This window comes from Ciconia boyciana, chromosome 18 (assembly GCF_034638445.1).
Source record: "Ciconia boyciana chromosome 18, ASM3463844v1, whole genome shotgun sequence".
Classification (NCBI taxonomy): domain Eukaryota; kingdom Metazoa; phylum Chordata; class Aves; order Ciconiiformes; family Ciconiidae; genus Ciconia; species Ciconia boyciana.
This window is the reverse complement of record NC_132951.1, coordinates 7,635,237-7,651,873: the sequence shown is the minus strand read 5'-3', so window position 1 is coordinate 7,651,873 and position 16,637 is coordinate 7,635,237. Positions and strand designations below refer to the sequence as shown.

At 45.8% G+C, this 16,637-nt stretch overlaps 1 protein-coding gene and 1 long non-coding RNA gene across 2 annotated transcripts in view; one reads left to right on the top strand and one right to left on the bottom strand.

Annotated features, from left to right (window-relative positions):
• Positions 1-16,637, top strand: part of COL27A1 (collagen type XXVII alpha 1 chain) — a 164,343-nt gene that overhangs the window by 4,645 nt on the left and 143,061 nt on the right. The window contains exons 2-3 of the mRNA XM_072883342.1: positions 5,208-5,278; positions 10,113-11,554. Coding sequence (XP_072739443.1) covers positions 5,208-5,278; positions 10,113-11,554 — 1,513 coding nt within the window. The remainder of the gene's footprint in view (positions 1-5,207; positions 5,279-10,112; positions 11,555-16,637) is intronic.
• On the bottom strand, positions 11,832-15,516 carry LOC140661358 (uncharacterized). The gene is made up of 5 exons (XR_012045716.1): positions 15,107-15,516; positions 13,646-13,783; positions 13,379-13,511; positions 13,072-13,186; positions 11,832-11,935 (listed from the first exon to the last, which is right to left on the bottom strand). It is a non-coding gene; the product is annotated as an uncharacterized lncRNA (long non-coding RNA).

The window sequence follows — 16,637 nt, the reverse complement described above, 5'->3', positions numbered from 1 at the left end:
TGCTGTACCATTGCCAGGAGCTGAGGTCCCTCCCCTTTGTCAATGTGATTCCCCTCTTTCATCAGCCCCTGGTGGGACGCTCTTATGCTACCAGGGGCCTCCTCTGAAGGAAGCAGCAGCTTTTTCTGGGCCACAGTTGCCAAAACCCTGTGATAAACCTCTACAGGCACAGCACTAAGTGCATTTTCATCCTGAATTAAGATTAGATTTGGCAGAAATGGTGCCAGAATTCCCTGGGAATTTCTGGGTTTGCACACACGTTCCAAACTCTGGGGCAGGGTGGAGCAACTGAGACATTCCTGTTCAGGATCACCCCAAGGATGGGTTGGAGTCTGGCCTAGAGACTTTCCCATCCATTTGGGCTACTGGAGTTTCCAGTAATAATGGTGGGACAATCTTTGAAACCCTTCACTTTGTTGTCTGCTCAGAGGTCTGTTAAAGCTCAGGCAGCCGCACTGACATCCCACTTCTTCATCCTTTCCCCTTATGGCTGCAAGTGCAATGAATTTTTCGTTGTCATCTGAAAATCTGTTTTGATAAATGTGTTCCCAGAAGCAGCGGGTTGGACTCTGGATGTTTTGTGTACTTGGATGATATTTTGGGAAGCTTTTTTGAACATTAAAATCTTAAAGAGGTACTGAATTTCATTCTTCCCCACTTAATATTGACAGTTTCTAGATCACTCTTAGATTTCTTTTTAAATTACCATGAAAGTGTGTGTATCTGGGCCATATCTGCTTGTCTGCTTTCTCCTTTTTCTTAAAAATCTAGATGCTGAATGGGGGTTAAAAATGAATACCATTTCAGTCATCTCAGAAACTCTCCCCTTAGCACGCTGAGTTTTGCAACAGTGCCTGCATCTACCAGACAAAATCTTTGGCTGGAGGTGTAAATCGATAGCTGGTTTATACTGCAGAAAAGGTCCAGCAAAGGACTATGCAGGGTCGATACAGGGACAACTACATAATGATATGTTCCCATAGCTCTCTCCAGAAACTGAGGGTGAGAGGAGAAATACCATAGTTTCCAGAAGCCCCAGAAAGAGAGCAGAAATCTGCTGTGCAAAGGATGATACTAGTACAAAATAAGATTTCAACCCCAAAAAGCCGGGAGTGGAATCAATGCCATGGTGCAATTTAAAGCCTCAGTACGTAGGTTGTGATTTTTGTTTCCTGTTGACTGTCAAAACTGCTTGGGAGTCTTATAAAATATCACCTCGGTCATGTGCAAAGGATCTTAAGCAATATAGACATTTTCTTCTTTTAAGATACATTATCTGATCTACAGCTAGAAATGTAGGTTTGCCTTTCTTGCAAAGCAATTTTCAGCATCCAGCTGGCTTTCTGGTCTTTTGGACAGAAAAAAATGCACCTGAATTGGGGGGGGGATCATTTTTCCACCCTGAAATAATGTTTGCAATTTCAAAGACATTTCCTCACTCTAAATGAGGGAGGAAAAAAAATTAAATGCTGCTTTGGGCCCTTGTAACAGTTTCTTCAGCTTCGGCCCATTATCTAAGTGAACAAGATGTCAAAACCATTTGGGCTTTTTTTTTTTTTTTTTTAAGGCAGGGGCAAAACTTTTAATGCAGAAATGCAGAAATTGTGCCAACCAATTACAGAAATTGTAGAGTGAAGAATTAGCTGATCACAACTATTTTACAGATTGCTTCAGCTTTGTCAAACTTTTATTTTATCGATAATTCCTGACCAAGCCTCCCCTAGAGGCTGTTGTCTTACTGTTGTCTTGAGTTCAGTGGAGCGCTTTATTCCTCTGTTACAGAAGCCAGTGGGTGTCAGGTAGAACCCGTATGTTCAACAGGATTTTTCCTTTACTTTTGCTCTTGAGGTTGCCACCCTGAACATGACTTTACTGGGGCTATAGCAGCAAGACACACAGTGCACAAGCCACCTGGAGAGGTGATAACTCATCTTTAGTCCCCGAGCCACAACTTGCTGTTCTCAGAAGTCTGATTTCTTAATGCTCAGTAAAAAGATGGCAAATGAGACTGGAAGCTGAAAACCACAGCTTTGCAATTGTGTGCTAATTAGCAGCCGTGATTTCATCAGGTCTCTGGACTGGTGCATACCACCACATGCGGGGACCTCCTGCCTGTCCTGAAGCCCCAGCAGAAGTGGTGCCCTAGACCTTCTGGTTGCTTTTTGTAGGAACTCCTCAGGATGTTAATTCTTGGCTGCTACCTGCATGCACATGGTCCTCACTGGGAAGATACTAAAATCACCACCAAGGCTGAGAAGTGTTATTGCTGGTCTTTGTACTTCTCTGTCCCTCTCTGTCTGTTGTTTCTCGCTTTGCACTTTTGACGTTGGTTGGTTCCCATGGACTGATCGCAGGAGCTCGCAAAAAGTAGCAAAGTAAAATTAAGCTGTAGTCAGTAGCTTCAGTTTGCTATAAAGGGAGTTTGTCTGCACTAGAAAACTTTTAGGGTCCACGTGAGGCTTACGTCATAGGTATTTGGGGGCACTTCTTCACCTAGTGACTATAGCAGTGGGATCCTTAGTCTGGTATTGAAAGGCCCTATGCAATAAAAGAAATAAATGCCTTTAGTGGGTGGCTCTTGATAGAGTCTCTGTGGAAATCACTGGTTGTGGGAAGAAGCCGAGATAAAGGCAAGGTGGGTTTGATAGCTCTATATAAGGAGAAAAATCTTCCTTTACTATTGCTACTCAAGCTGCTTATGCAATCCTGTCACTGCAGAGTTGTAACGGAAAAAGAGCCTGCATTATAAAATCCTGCAATAATTAACAGCCCCATCGGTCACAGGTCTGCCATTTGGAAGCTACTTTTGCTTTTTCCATTAAGTTGGTAAATTTTGCCAAAGTGTTTTTCTTCAGTGTTTTGGCATTCAGCCCCACTCTCAATTCTTACGGTATTGGTTGTGCGAGGGGTCCAGGAGCAGGGCTGAGGCCAGCTGGATCCCACGCTGCACATTCATCTCCTTTATAGCCCTGTCAGTGTCACTGGAATGAAATTACGTGCTGGATTTTCCCCTAAGGCTTGTTCCCCTCACTGTGTTGGTCAACGGGGATTTTGGAAGCAAATTTGGGTTCTGAAGGTACCCCTTGAAAAAAAGATCTGGACTTCAGTTAGGTGTGTTGTCTGCACCAGTGTTTGTACATAGCTGTACAGATCTGATCCTCACCAGAGAAAAGGTGTTCTTAACACTTGGGACTCCTGCTGCCCTTGGCATTCACGTCATGTTGGTCACCTCCTTCCCCTCATCTTCCTGTGCTTTCATCGGGCAGTCAAGCCCAGCTGCTGATACCTGGAGAGGTCTTTGCTCCATGCACGTGTGGAATTGTGTCCACGTCTTAAAACTCCATTGTTGCTTTGGAGGTGAGCACAGAAACGCAGGTCTTTCCATGAAGTGAATTTCAGCCTTTTTTAAGTCATCAAAAGACTTCTGCTAGAGCTAGCCATGAAGAATCATCCTCTTCTGCTTCCTTTCCTACCTCCCCTGAACGAAGTGGGACAACAGCTCTCCTTGTACTCAGCCATGTCTTCAGCCCAAGAGCTGTGTCCCGTGGGATGAAGTGGGCAGAAAACAACCAAGTCTCCCCGGCTGGAGATCCCTTGAGCGTAGTGAGGGTTTCCTGGTTAGCATATGGCTGGCTATAGGACATGGCGAAAGAATACCGTGACTTGGCTATTCCAAGCTGTTGTTCCTTCATGCATAAACTAAAGCAGCCCCAGTGCTCCTGACATGTGCAGCCCAGTGTCCAGGTAATGGAAACAGCGAAGAATGATGTGGTTCATCTCATTTGTTTCCCAGCCGATGCGGGGCCGCTCCAGCATTTTGTCCCTTCAAGCCTTAAAATATTAGTTAGTGGCTGGATTCCTGCATGGATTTTTACATTCAAGGCCAGGTTTCCCCACTGATGTGTAAATCACTGTGGCTTCATTGTAGCTGTGGGAAAGGGTCTCCTGCACTGGGTGAGGATCTGGCCCAGGGTAATACATTGCCTCAGAGGGTGCTTTCGTGTGCAAAAGCTGAGACTTCATGGCAGGAGAAGAGCGGTCTCTAATCCCATTTGATAAAACTCTTTGTCCTTGCCAGATCTGAAGAGAGGAGCAAGCTGCACTTTGGCATTGCTTTGCATATCCCAGTGTTCTCACTGGCTTGGCTGAAATGAAGAACAACCTGTGGATGTCCCACACTGCTTTCTTCTGGCTGAGGACTTTCTGTAGTTTACATTTTTGTCTCTGTTCCTCCAGCAGCCCTTGCTGATCAAGCTGTTAAATATCATCTCTAGAAGATGAGGGAATTCAATCTTCAAACTTTCCACTGCAGTTTTAAGTGAGCTTAACCAAGGAGTTTCCTATGTTCGTTATTTGGCTACAAATCAAGGAAGTTGGTGGGGGGAGGGAGGGCTTCAACTACCTTTCTGGTAAAAGTTTTCCTCTCTGCTGGCACTTCAAGGCTCAGTTTAGCTAACTGAAAGGTTTGTCCAATTCCCCCTCAGGCGTGAAAGGGTCTGCGAGCACACTGCGCTTGGGAATCTGCAGCTCTCACACTTTTTAAATTTCCTGCCATACCAAGCTAATGAGAAAGTCATTAGTGGCAACAGCATAGGGTGCTGAGTGGTTAGAAGCTGCCCCCCATCTTTGCATCTGGGTGTAAAAAGAGGAACAGATCCATGTAGGATTTTGTACGTTTAGAATATTTTTAAGCATGTAGTAAAGCAATAGGACTCAGAATTTGTTTGCTGAGACGCAGGTGACATGTCACTGCATGTCAGCCCATTTTCTACCCGTGTCCTCACAGACATGCACATGCACTCCTGGCGTGTCTTTTGACCTTCCAATTTTGAATTATTTCTCCATCCTCTTGCATTTCTGGTGTCCTAGACGGGATGAGTGCAAAGAGTAGCAGTAGCGAAGGGACTGCTGACCTGGCACCGATGACATTGCCTCTCAAAATGTTGGTCTGGTCCCCTCTAATACCAGTGGGAAAACTTTCCACTGAATTCAGTGGGCTTTAGATGATTATTAAGTAGTAAAATGAAATCTCAGTTGGAAGCAAGTGCTGTTCTGCTGAGCACCCATTCTCCATTTCCCAGAGACATGTGGACACTGCCACTGACTTCACTAGACTTGTCATCAAGGAGAAAGCCCTTAACAGAGGGGCTAGTTTGTGTTACTAATGTTGTAGAAACTCATTATTTTTTCTTCTCTTCCAATTTTAGGGGATTCTGCTTTCTCTGGACTGTATTATGTTTTACCTGGTTCCTGGGATTCACACAGGGAAATTCTGAAGGTAAATCACACTTTTTTCTTTTTTTTCCTCTTCTCTTTCAACCAAAGTAAAGGGCAAGCACTTTGGTATCAGTTTAATAATGCCTAGTGTACAGAATTAAATGCATTTATGGCTGATCATTGCAGTACTGATGGTATAGATGATGCAGTTAACAGCTGCCAAAAGAACCAGGTTTTTAGAGGTGATTACGTGCCCCACGGGATTTTCAGAAGTGCCTGTCTGTCTGGTGGGAATGAAGCACTTTGGTGTGTCTAAAATGTCACTGGCATCTACCTGCACTTGCTAGGACTTAACTGCTTTTTTAGAAAGTGCCCCTTGAGGCTGGGGCATTAAGGAATTAAGCATCTCTGGCAGATGGGTTTTTCCTTGACTTGAATGCAACTCGATCGTGCCTGTGCAGGCACAGAGGATGTTGCGCATACAGAAACGATGTGAGTTCTAAAAGTAAAAGCAAATTTAAGGAAGAAAAATCCCACAGGGGTGGCTGATAGTAGAATGACTATGTCTGGCTCACGCCCTGTGCTGTAGGGGAAGTATTCTATAGGGGAGTGATCATACACCTTCACCCTATCTTTACACCCCTTGTCCAGGCATCCCCTCCCCAGTGCTGCTGGGGACAGGACAAAACGTTGGGGTACAATATTCAGTGACCCCACAAGAGGAGACAGAAAGCTTCAGAGTCAACAAAAATAAAAATAAATTCGTCTTTTACAGTTGATAGTGAGAGCTGAGCATCTCTGCAACATCTATTTGTAAAGGAGCCATCTCCTCTTAAAATAGCAACACCTTTTCCACATGGATGCTTTACACGGGTATATGCTGGAACTGAACAGCTTCCTCCGCAATCAGTAGACAACAATAAGTGGACTAGCAGGCTCCAGGGCTCTCCTCTCAGTCTCCAAAACATGAAGGAAAAATAGAAAGTTGGTCAATGCTCAGCTGTAAACCAGCCCATGGAGCACTTTTTACAGAGGGGAAAAAAAAAAATACATCCCTGCCATCAGCAATTTTGAAAAATGTAATATTTTCCAAATTCTGCTTCAATGCAAAAGAGGTGAACATCTGGCTGAATTACTTAGTCAAGCAGTTTTCAGAGCAAGTTTTATGTCAGCTCATAAAGAGGCAGAACAAATACTGTGTCTTGGCGTCTCTTTTTGCAAGTAGATTTTAATATGCTGTTTAGTTTCGTCTCTATCCATCATTTTACTCCCTTGATAATTATGGGATGGTGCCATGTCTTTTGATTGTTACTATCAATCTAAAGGAAACTCTTTCATTTCACTCTTACTGCATTACCTTAGTGTGGTAGGTAAGTCCCCTCTGAGATACTGTCTCTGTGATAAAGGAATTTAAAAAATCTTGCTTGGTTTCCCCACGATCAGACACAGGTTGCTCTTCTGAGTACCAGAAAGTAAAAACTTCCAAGGAAGGAAAGGCCGTAAGGAAACATTGGTGACCTGAAACTGTATTATCACTCAGGATTTTCAAACATGAGATTTATAAAAGCAAATAAGAGCTTGTTCATAGATCTGTGTGAGGATAAAATTGAGGCAATGCCGTGGCTTTTGAAAACACTGCAGTTATTACTATAAGGCTTAGGGGTCTTCCTGCACACTGGAAAATCAGGGAACACGGAGGATGATTTTTCCATAAGTGTTACAAATCCAAAAGATCATGAGGTTAGTGAGTTCATCTGATGTGCACTGACTAAGGGTCTGGGCAGTAACTTTTGGAAATGAAGCATTTATTCAACCCGATTTTAGCTGTGGGCATCACATCTCAGCTGCTGGAATCTAGGAAGCTGCAAGTTATTTCTCTCCTGCCTTTTGGCTTCTTTTCTTATAAAGCTTTTTGCATGGGGAGGGTGGGAGGGAAAGAAAGAGATGGGAAGGAGAGCAATAAAACATTTTATCCCCTCTTTCAGAGATGATCATGTGATTGTTCAGGAATCTCTGCGCGTCTCACTTCGTGCACAGAGTCTGCTAGAAGTTTTTCCCAGTTGCTCAAATGTTGCTACAGGAATGTTGCAACTAGCTTCAAGGTACCTGGGACCAGGCAGCTCCAAGTGAATGGTTTTTTAAATAATGTGTTTTGATGGAAAAATCTACAGAGGAAAAAATTTGAAGGGGAAAAAATGCTTTGCTAAACTTGGAGATACTTAAGGAAGGCAAAATTACCTTGCATTTTACGTTAGTTGATGACATCCCATCATCCCGGGGGATGTGCCCCACCAGCCCAGGGCAGTCAGCATGGGATGGAGAGGCAGATGGGCTGGGTGCACAGGAGTCATGAGCTGTGCGCCTGGACCTGGTGCTGGAAAATCCACATACGTGTCCTGCATGAGGTCTGTTTTAATCAGGTTTTGCGTAGGCATCTAGAATTTGGCTCTACCTTAGTGGGTTGTGAGGGAAAGGAGTGGTTGGGTTGTGCTTTTTTTCCTTTTTCTTAAGCACTGTTGGATGCAGTTGCTAACGAGGCAGTTGGATTGGTATTGCAAACAGCAGCGGCATCCTCTGAGCAGGGAAACATCCTTACGTCTTTGCAGAGCAGCTACCAGATGAATAGCTCCTGGAGGGTAAAGCATCTCTGCCTAGTAGAGACACACCACTGTCTGTCTCTGGGAGAGAACCTAAAAATACATGCAGAAATTGGAAGCTGGAGTCTAGCTCCTAGTTTAAGTGGTAAATTTATTTCCTTAGGGCTAAATCCTGATGCCTTTGAAGTCTGTGGCAAGGGTCCCACTTGACTTCACTAGAGCCAGGCTTTGGCCTTTACTATTTCACGGGCTCTGGACGTTATCCAGTATGAAGATACTGCTGTGATTCCTCCATTCAGTGCAGAGAGGGGAAGGCTCTACCTTTGCTATGCGAAGGGACAGCACCATTGGGCAATTCGGCAGAAAAACAGCGGCGGACTAAGGATTTCTTGGTATGGGAGAAGTACCATTATTAACACTTACACATGCTGTGCAGTAAATTATCCCCTCTGCATAGAGTGGGAAAATTTCCATCCCCTGTCGCATCTGACACATCTTCTCCAGGGTAGTCTCTGCTAGCAAATGAGTCAAGCTGCCTTAGAAAAGGGAGGTGGGAATAAAGCTGAGCTCAGACAAAGTAAATATTGATTGACTTGTTCTTACATACAAAAATGGCCAAGGTTTTTGCCAAAGTCAAGGAACAGAGGTTTTCTCGTTATCCTCCTCCCTTCTAGGCCAGCAACATTACAGGCCTCAGACTAGCTTGAGTCTACAACCCTTCTGGCCAACACTGAGAATCTCTTAAGTGCCCGTTCTCCAAATATTGGGCATTGTGCTGAATATTTAATAGTTAAGGGTGAAAGAGGCCAAATTCCAAGGCCTCTTTAGAAAAGAAGCTTGTTTTTTCTTTGGACAACCTTTGATTTACTTTTCCTTTTAATCTAGGAAAGCTGCAATCCCATGATGTTAACTGACATGCAGCCATGACTGGCACTGCCACATTTCTGATTGTTAAATTCTTACCTTGCGCGATCAGTGTTTGGATTATACAGCCCAGGCTAGCTTCCCCAAAGAGCACTGAAACAGAGGAGAGCTAGCTGGTCGTCGAGTAATGGGGATTGCATTTGGGCAGGGAAGAGGGAAGGAAATACAGTTATCCTAGCTCATTTTCAACAGTGGTAGTGTCACAGTAATCGTTATAGCCTTACCTTTATGTGTCTATACCATATAGGTAACGTCTTTTATTAGACCAAACGTTTGTGCTGGAGTAAGAGAACAAACTTTTGGGCACATAAGCACCTTTTTCAGGTCTGGGCACATTTACCTTTGCAGCTTTTCTTACGTAGACCTCAGCATCTTCCCCAGTTAAGTAGTTCAGGTGATACTGCTGCCAGCTGGCTCCAGTTTGCATTGCTGGTGCCTGCTAATCTGCCTTGGACTCCAAGCTGTGTGTGACTCCTGTTAGACCTTGGGGCCAGAAACCAGGGGATTCTGCTTGTCTGTCCATTGCAGACTTCTCCTGGAGTCAGTGGAGAAAGATAGGCTCCTCTGGACAGCAATCCCTCTCACCCTCTCTTGAACAAGGCACCCAGCTCCTAGGTGACGAATGCTGGAGGCAAGTCCTACCTCTACTGCTCAGTGGCAGCCATAACTAATTTCTCAGCTCTTCACAAACCAAGTCTGGTTCCTCCAACTTATTAAAATAATTTAAGGCTGTAAGATGATCATCTGGGAAAAAAGTACTGCTCTTGAGAACCTTAAGTGGTTCAGTGAAATCTAGGTGCGATTTTTTTCATGCTGGGAGGCAACTTTGCTTCCCTAAACTCTCCAGAGCCTCAAAGATCAAAAGCTGCTTCTTACTAATTTGGAGAGAGACAGATATAAGGCTTTTGCTCCCTTTGAAAGTTCTGTTCCTTGCCTTCTGGGGATATAAAATTTTGCAATCCCAGCTCAGTCTGTTGTTCAAATTCCTTTCCAACTGTGTGGTCAGTACTCAGAATTAAATCCCAGAGAAGTGGACTATTGGTGCTCAGTGGGAAATTTCCTTGTAGTGAGGTCAGCTCCCTCCAGAACATCTGGAGCTGGTCCCTGGTGGGACAGGACAGCTAGCCAGATGCACCATGGAGCTGATGCGTTTTGGCAATTGCTGATGACCAAGTTGAGCATGCACTTGCTCCTCACACTATGTGCAGAAGAGCTATGTGTTCTCCGTTCTGATTATTTGAACATGTATGTGTGAGAGGATGGTTGAGGTTTCCTGTATCCTGTTACCCTTTTGCACGGACTGGCTTGACCCCCATACCCATCCAGCCCTTGGGTTGTCCAACACCTCACGTGTTCTTTGTGTTTCCCTTTCAGATGTGGATGTTCTTCAAAGACTGGGCCTGTCAGGGAAAAGGCCATCGAGTGGATGGTCCTCATCACGTACAGTTCCTCAAGGGGTCATTCCTTTCAAATCAGGGGTCATCTTCACTCAGCGAGCACGTGTCGAAGCACCGGTCAGCACCATCCTCCCCGCAGGCTCCAGCAGTGACCTGCTCCTAGTGCTGAGCCTCTGCTCCCACCGCATCAACAATGCTTTTCTCTTTGCTGTCAAGAGCAAAAAGAAAAAACTGCAGCTGGGGGTCCAGTTTGTGCCTGGGAAGATCATAGTGTATGTGGGCCACAAGCGCTCTGTATATTTTGATTACAATGTCCATGATGGCCAGTGGCACAATATGGCCATCGATATCCGTGGCCAGACAGTCACTTTATTTACTTCTTGTGGGAAGCGCAGAGTACATGCGGATTTGCATTTTAAAAAGGACGAGGCATTGGATCCACATGGATCTTTCCTCTTTGGGAAGATGAACCAGCACTCCGTGCAGTTTGAAGGAGCCATCTGCCAGTTCGATATTTATCCTTCCGCCAAGGCAGCTCATCATTACTGTAAATACCTAAAAAAACAGTGCAGGCAAGCAGATACCTACCGGCCAAACCTGCCTCCCCTCATCCCCCTCCTGCCCAGGGATCCCGGTGCCTCCCCGAGTACCCCACAGCATATGGAGCCCTCGCTGCAGGGTCTGAGAAACCTGACCACTGCTGCCCCATCCTCGGAGTTTGGCAGGGTCACTGCACCCCTCAAGACTCGGGGTTCAGGTGCAACAACCGTTGCATTGGTATCATCCCCACCATCACTGCCAAGACTGAAAACCAAAGCCACAAAAGTCACAGTGGCCCCATCTCCTGTTCCATCAAGTACTGAAACGCAGCCACCCACCCGTTCGGTCCTGCAGGGGATGGTGACGACCCTCAGGGTGTCTCAGCCCACTCCCAGCACATGCATGGAGAAGACTCCCCTTCCCACTGCCAAAAAGGCCCCACCAACAAGCCAGAGCCCTGCTGCGGCCAGCAGGAAGGAGTCCAAGCAAGAGACCAAAAAGAAGATCAACCAAAAACCCACCATTGAGCCCTCTGAAGCACCCAGCACTGTAAAGCCAATGAGGAGGATGACCGATAACACAACCAGCAATGTCCACTTTGTCACCCTAAAGCAAACCCCGCAGAACCCAAGCAATGGGCCTGTTCCAAAGAAGCACGTGCCGTCCCCCACCAGGAAAGTGGATCCTAGTAATGTCCCTCTGGTGTACACCAAACCACCCCTGGGATCTGCCCATCCCGGCTCCAGAGCCAGGGCACAGGCCTTCAACCTCACAACCCCAGCTGCGACTGATGGCTATCAAATCTTTGATCCCCTCGGACCCACTCTGTTTCCATTGTTACTGGGATATCCAGGAGTGAAAGGAGAGAGAGGACCTCAGGTAAGTTCAAGCTCTTAATTCTAACTTTTCCCAATCACAGATCAGCTAAATGGTTGGCAGACCATAGCCTACAAGGGTTTCTATAAAGCTTAGTGGAGTGTGACAACTCGAAATAGCAGCCAAGCACTATTACATTTCTGATGATCATGGTTTTAGCATATATCTCAGTGTAAACTTGAGTGCTCTGTAATCGTGGATGCCCCTTAAAAGTTTGTGATTAAAGTTGCTGCTTAATGGTAGATTTAAGAAAAGAAAAAAAAAGAAAAAACATTCCCACCTTCCTTCCTACAAGTTGCTGGTTAAAATTTTGATGGCCAGGCTGGGGCTCTGTTCCACATCCCTGGTGTTACTCAGGTCCAAGAGGGCAGAACCGCCAGTCACCTTACAAAGAAAACCCAGGTGCCTCAAAAAAATGCCACAAATTAACTATTTCTTAACCCTGGTTATTAATTTGTATTGTACCTGAAATTCACATTTCCAGAGCAGTGCCCTGTTTCAGCAAATGCAAGTACAGAGATTGCTTCAAGACTTTTTTTTTAAACAAACTCTCCTCTATTTTTAAGGTATAAGTTTATTTTTTTTTATTTCTCATAACCCACACTTAAAACATGCAAAGAGTTTCCTTTATAAATTTAACTACTGCATTCCACACACAATAACCACTCTCAGGGTGTATATCTTGGCTATCATAAAAGTATACACACATTTTGTAATGCTAAAAGCAGTCAGGCCACACTAATTATCTGCTAGCTTTTTTTTTTTTCCCCCAAATGCAAGAATGCAAACAGGATCTTTAAACTGGCCAACTTTTAGGAGGATTTGGTGTTCCAACCCAAGCCTTTTGCTATATTGTGTATATGAGAGAGGGGTTGTACATGTAAAATAAGTTTCTCCCAGACAGTCTTTAGTTGCCAAGTTCCAGCCTAGAGCAAATTTTTACAGCTGACTTCTTAAAATAGTGAAAGAAGGGTTTACAATGGAAATATTGAGACTAGCTTAAGGAACACAATCAACAGCACTTGTGTCTGCAGATGTGCTGCTCATTGTTGCAGGTAACACCTAAAGTGAAACGGTTGTGTTTCGCTAAGCCCTCAGTGGGTGCTTACCTTCCAGGTTTGTCTTTCCTGGCTGTCCCATTTCAAAGCAGTGTGGTGATTTCTCTCCCTGTAATTTGGGTGGGGAGTCACTGAGGGGTGTGTTTTGTTCAAAGGTTCCCACCTTTGCGAGAGGTGAAGCTGAGGCCCCGGGCGGGGGGATGCGGGGGGATGCAGGGGGATGCAGGGGGACGCAGGGGGATGCAGCGCAGGCAGCCCTGCGCTCCTGCCTGACTTTACAGGCACACATCCCTGTTGTAGTCTTTCTACTTGGAGAAGTTTTGCTAAATCCCTGAGTAGACAGAATGAGCTTCAGCGATTTTATCTTTGGGCAGTCTTTTGTGTGTTGTGGAGAGTCATTTCAGGCATATTTCGAAGAGGAGAAATTCAGCAGTTGTGAACTTCTCTTAAAACGCTGCTTACCTGTAAGGGGTAAATCTGGGTGGCCTGCTCTGAGCCTAGCGAAATCCTGGCCTTTTCCACCTTCTTGCCCTGCAAGTGTCATGAGGATGACCAAGCTCCAAGCCCCCAGTTCCCCCTGCAATGTAAAGAGCTTATTATTGAACTGGAGTGGAAAATCCCTCTCAGCTTATGAATCATAGCAAAGAAACGGATTCAGGCCGTGGAGGGCTGAGGGAAGAGATGGCAGGATTTTTCCATCCTGTCTGAGAACAACTGGAGTCCTGAATCAAGGGAAAGGAGAACATTTTGAGGCTCTGTCTGGCCTTACCCTCTTTGCTGGAAACAAAGTCGGCACTTTGGGAGGGAAAGGTTATGGCTCGGCTGGAGCTGGCTGCCGTGCAGCGCTTGATAGCTCCTGTGACTCATTCGGAGATCTCTGTACCATACTGCCTTGGATGTCTCTGACGTGGGAAGAGAAAGAGGAGAAAAGACCGGAATGGAGATGACATATTGAGAAATTAATGTAGCACTTCTATGGCCAGACGAGCATGTTTCAGAACTAGTGCTGATAAATGCTCCGTGCTTGAGTAATTACCTGGCGCCGTCCTCGTGTTGTTGGGCAGACGTTTCTGATGAGGTCAGTAGAGCCCTTCCTGCTCTGCTGTGTGATATCGCAGCCCGGCGCTTTCCCTGGACGGGGCAGGTTATGGGCTGGGAACACCATACATGGAGTCTGGCACACGGGTGGAAGGATAAGATGATTAATGAGTTTTCCCAGTTGTGTTGCCTGATACAAGGTCTCTTCAAGAAGACTGTCACACTGGGCAGAGAAGTGTGAATGAGAAACTGCCTTCTACCTTTTCAGCAAGGATTGGGCCCACCTTGGCAATGATTTATGGGCAGAGGCAGGCCCTCCGCTTAGAGAGAAGGGACCATCTCTCATCCTCATCGTCCCAAAATCAAGATGCGATTGACAGCCGGGGTGCGAGGCAGTGATGACTCAGGCACTGTGGTCTTTGCAATTCTGGCTTTGTGAATGCTACCAAAATAACTGTGGTATAATCTTAGCTGTGCAGAAGGGCCCCTTCCCCACCATTGAGGGAGGCATCCGCATGGTTAGAGGAGAGCAAGCAAGGGGCTAAAAGGATCTGTTCACCTAGCAGTAAACGGCAGCACCCTCTGTGGATTAATCTGTCCTGAAAGACCACCACAGTGCTGCACAACAGGAAATGGAGACGCTGCGTCCCACATGGAACTAATGGCAGAACATTAATTCCTCAGGAATGTTGGGTTTTTCTGGGCAGCTAGAGGAGGGAGGATAATATGCTCTTAAAAAAGAAAAATTTCTTGGGAACCATTAATAACCACAAGCATTTGGGTCTCGGCTCTACATTTCCTTTGGAGGGGGGAAATAGCAAAAAGAAGACCCAAACGTCATGCTAAGTCAGTAACTCAGCACTGACTCAGCAGCTGGCAAAGGTCCCTCTGAATCATCCCCATGGCTGCCCGCAGCACCTCTGCCGAGCCTCGCTCGAGATCTCCCCTCCCTGCGCGGGGCCAAATGGGCCTTTGCTCAGCTTGCAGAGTGGCGTGACCCCAGCACATGGCTGCAAGTAGCTTGGACACCCACAAAAAAAAAAAAAAAAAAAAGAAAAATAGTGTTTTGTTGCTTGCATGTCAAGCCCTCAAGCCCTTGCAAGGCTGTGATGTGATAGGTGTTTTGAATCCTTTGGTGGATGGGGTATCATTTGCTTGTCTATACCAGCAGCACGTTTGATGGGGAGATTTAGGGGGCTGCAGCCCTCCCCCTGCCCATCAGCGCTGCCTGCTGGGATGCACAGGCTCTGTGTGCCATGGTAAAGCTGCAGCAAACTCACTGCCCTGGCGCAGCCCTGGGGTCTAGCTGGGTTGTACGCAGTGTACCCCAAGTTGGACCTTTCTCCTCCTATATAATAAGGCTGTAATTCCGTAGCTTTTTTGCCCCTGCAAACAAAAAGCCCCGAATTGACTCTTTGACTAGTGTCGGAGGGTTATTTTTAGAGCAAGAAAACCATACCTGATGCTGAACGTGCCGAGGAGCGGGCCGAGTTCACTAAGAGGCTGTGGAAGCACTGAGTAACCCAAGAGGAGCGGGGAGGGAGGGAGGGAGCGTATTTCAAACGACTCCCCGAGTATCTGAGTCGGAAGAGTCCCCAGGCGGGTGTGCCAGCAGCCTCCGGTTTCCACCGCACGGCGCGGTGCGCGGCCAGGAGCCCCAGGTTCGAACCCTGGTGGCAGCAGCCCAGGCAGAGGTGTGGCGTTACTCTGGCAGGCAGCCTTCTTCCAAAGGCAGATGTGTTTCTGAGCGCGTCCCCAGTCTAGACTGCTCCAGCTGCCATCTTCCATACGAGCAGTTTGTCTTGGAGCCCAGCTTCTTTCATAAAGAAGCAATCCTTGCCAATTCAATCAGTGGGTAGGGGAGAGAGAGGTGATTAGGAACGCTGATAAAATATGAAGTGCCTGTTTCCAGTCCTGCTTGTACCAGAAAAGGCTACTCAAGCTGACAGTGTATGATAAATTAAGGAACACACAATGTGTTTGAATGTCTCTTAATGAATGAGTCATATTAATAAAAAAAAAAAAAGGCAATCGCACGCTTTGTGTAATACATGGGAAAAGTTTTAGCCTCACTCACACAGTTGGATCCTAATTTTTTTCTAATTTAACCAGAACTATCCCCAAAGGGAAATCTTCTTGCAGACAAATGACTAAGCATCAGAGAGCTCTATTTGCATACAACAAAGTTCATTTTGAAGAGCAGTAGTTGAAAGTGTGATTGAGATAAATGTGCTGCAAAGTATGTAGGGATGTATTGTATAAGTATATACAGGTATTTTTATAAATCTTTAAAAATAGAAAGTGACTGATAGAGTATGGGATCCCTCTATTTCTTCACACCCTTTCAGACTTCCTTCCAAGCTCTGAGATTGTTCAAGAGTCTGAAGTGCCTCATGCAGAGACTGTTCCTGAAATGTCTCTATAGAAAAGCTGCTTTCATCAAGCCAGAATACTACTATGTATGCTACTGCTATGCATTGTGCTGCCACTCGATTAGGAATCCAATTGTGGACAAGGACTTTTCTGTGATAGGTGTTGTACAGACCCAGAATAAACATCTGTGTCTATTGCGGAAATCATATTACAAGGCTGGCTTTCCACCAACATCTCAGTTCCTGCCAGAATTATGAGGGCTTTTTCTTTTTAGACTGGTTGAAACCCAGATGTGTCCAAATTTAATATGATAAGCCTGCCTTGGAGAAGAAAGTAACCAAAGTGCTGGATTGTTTTTTCCCTAAAATTGCAGATTTGTTTTAGGCAGTACTTCAAGCCAGGTTTTAGTTTAGGTCCTGTCTCCCTCCCTCTCTGCGCAGTGCCTGGCAAGGAGAGTGAGGTGAAGCGGGGTTGGCATGTCTTTTGAAGGTGAGGTCTTCTCTTCCTCTTCTGTTCTCCTGAGCAGGGGATTTTTAATTCTAGTGCTGCCCCTGTAGCTGCTCAGTCCCTCCGTGCTGGTGCTTTCCAGACGTACAAGGCTGAACGGTGGATTTGTG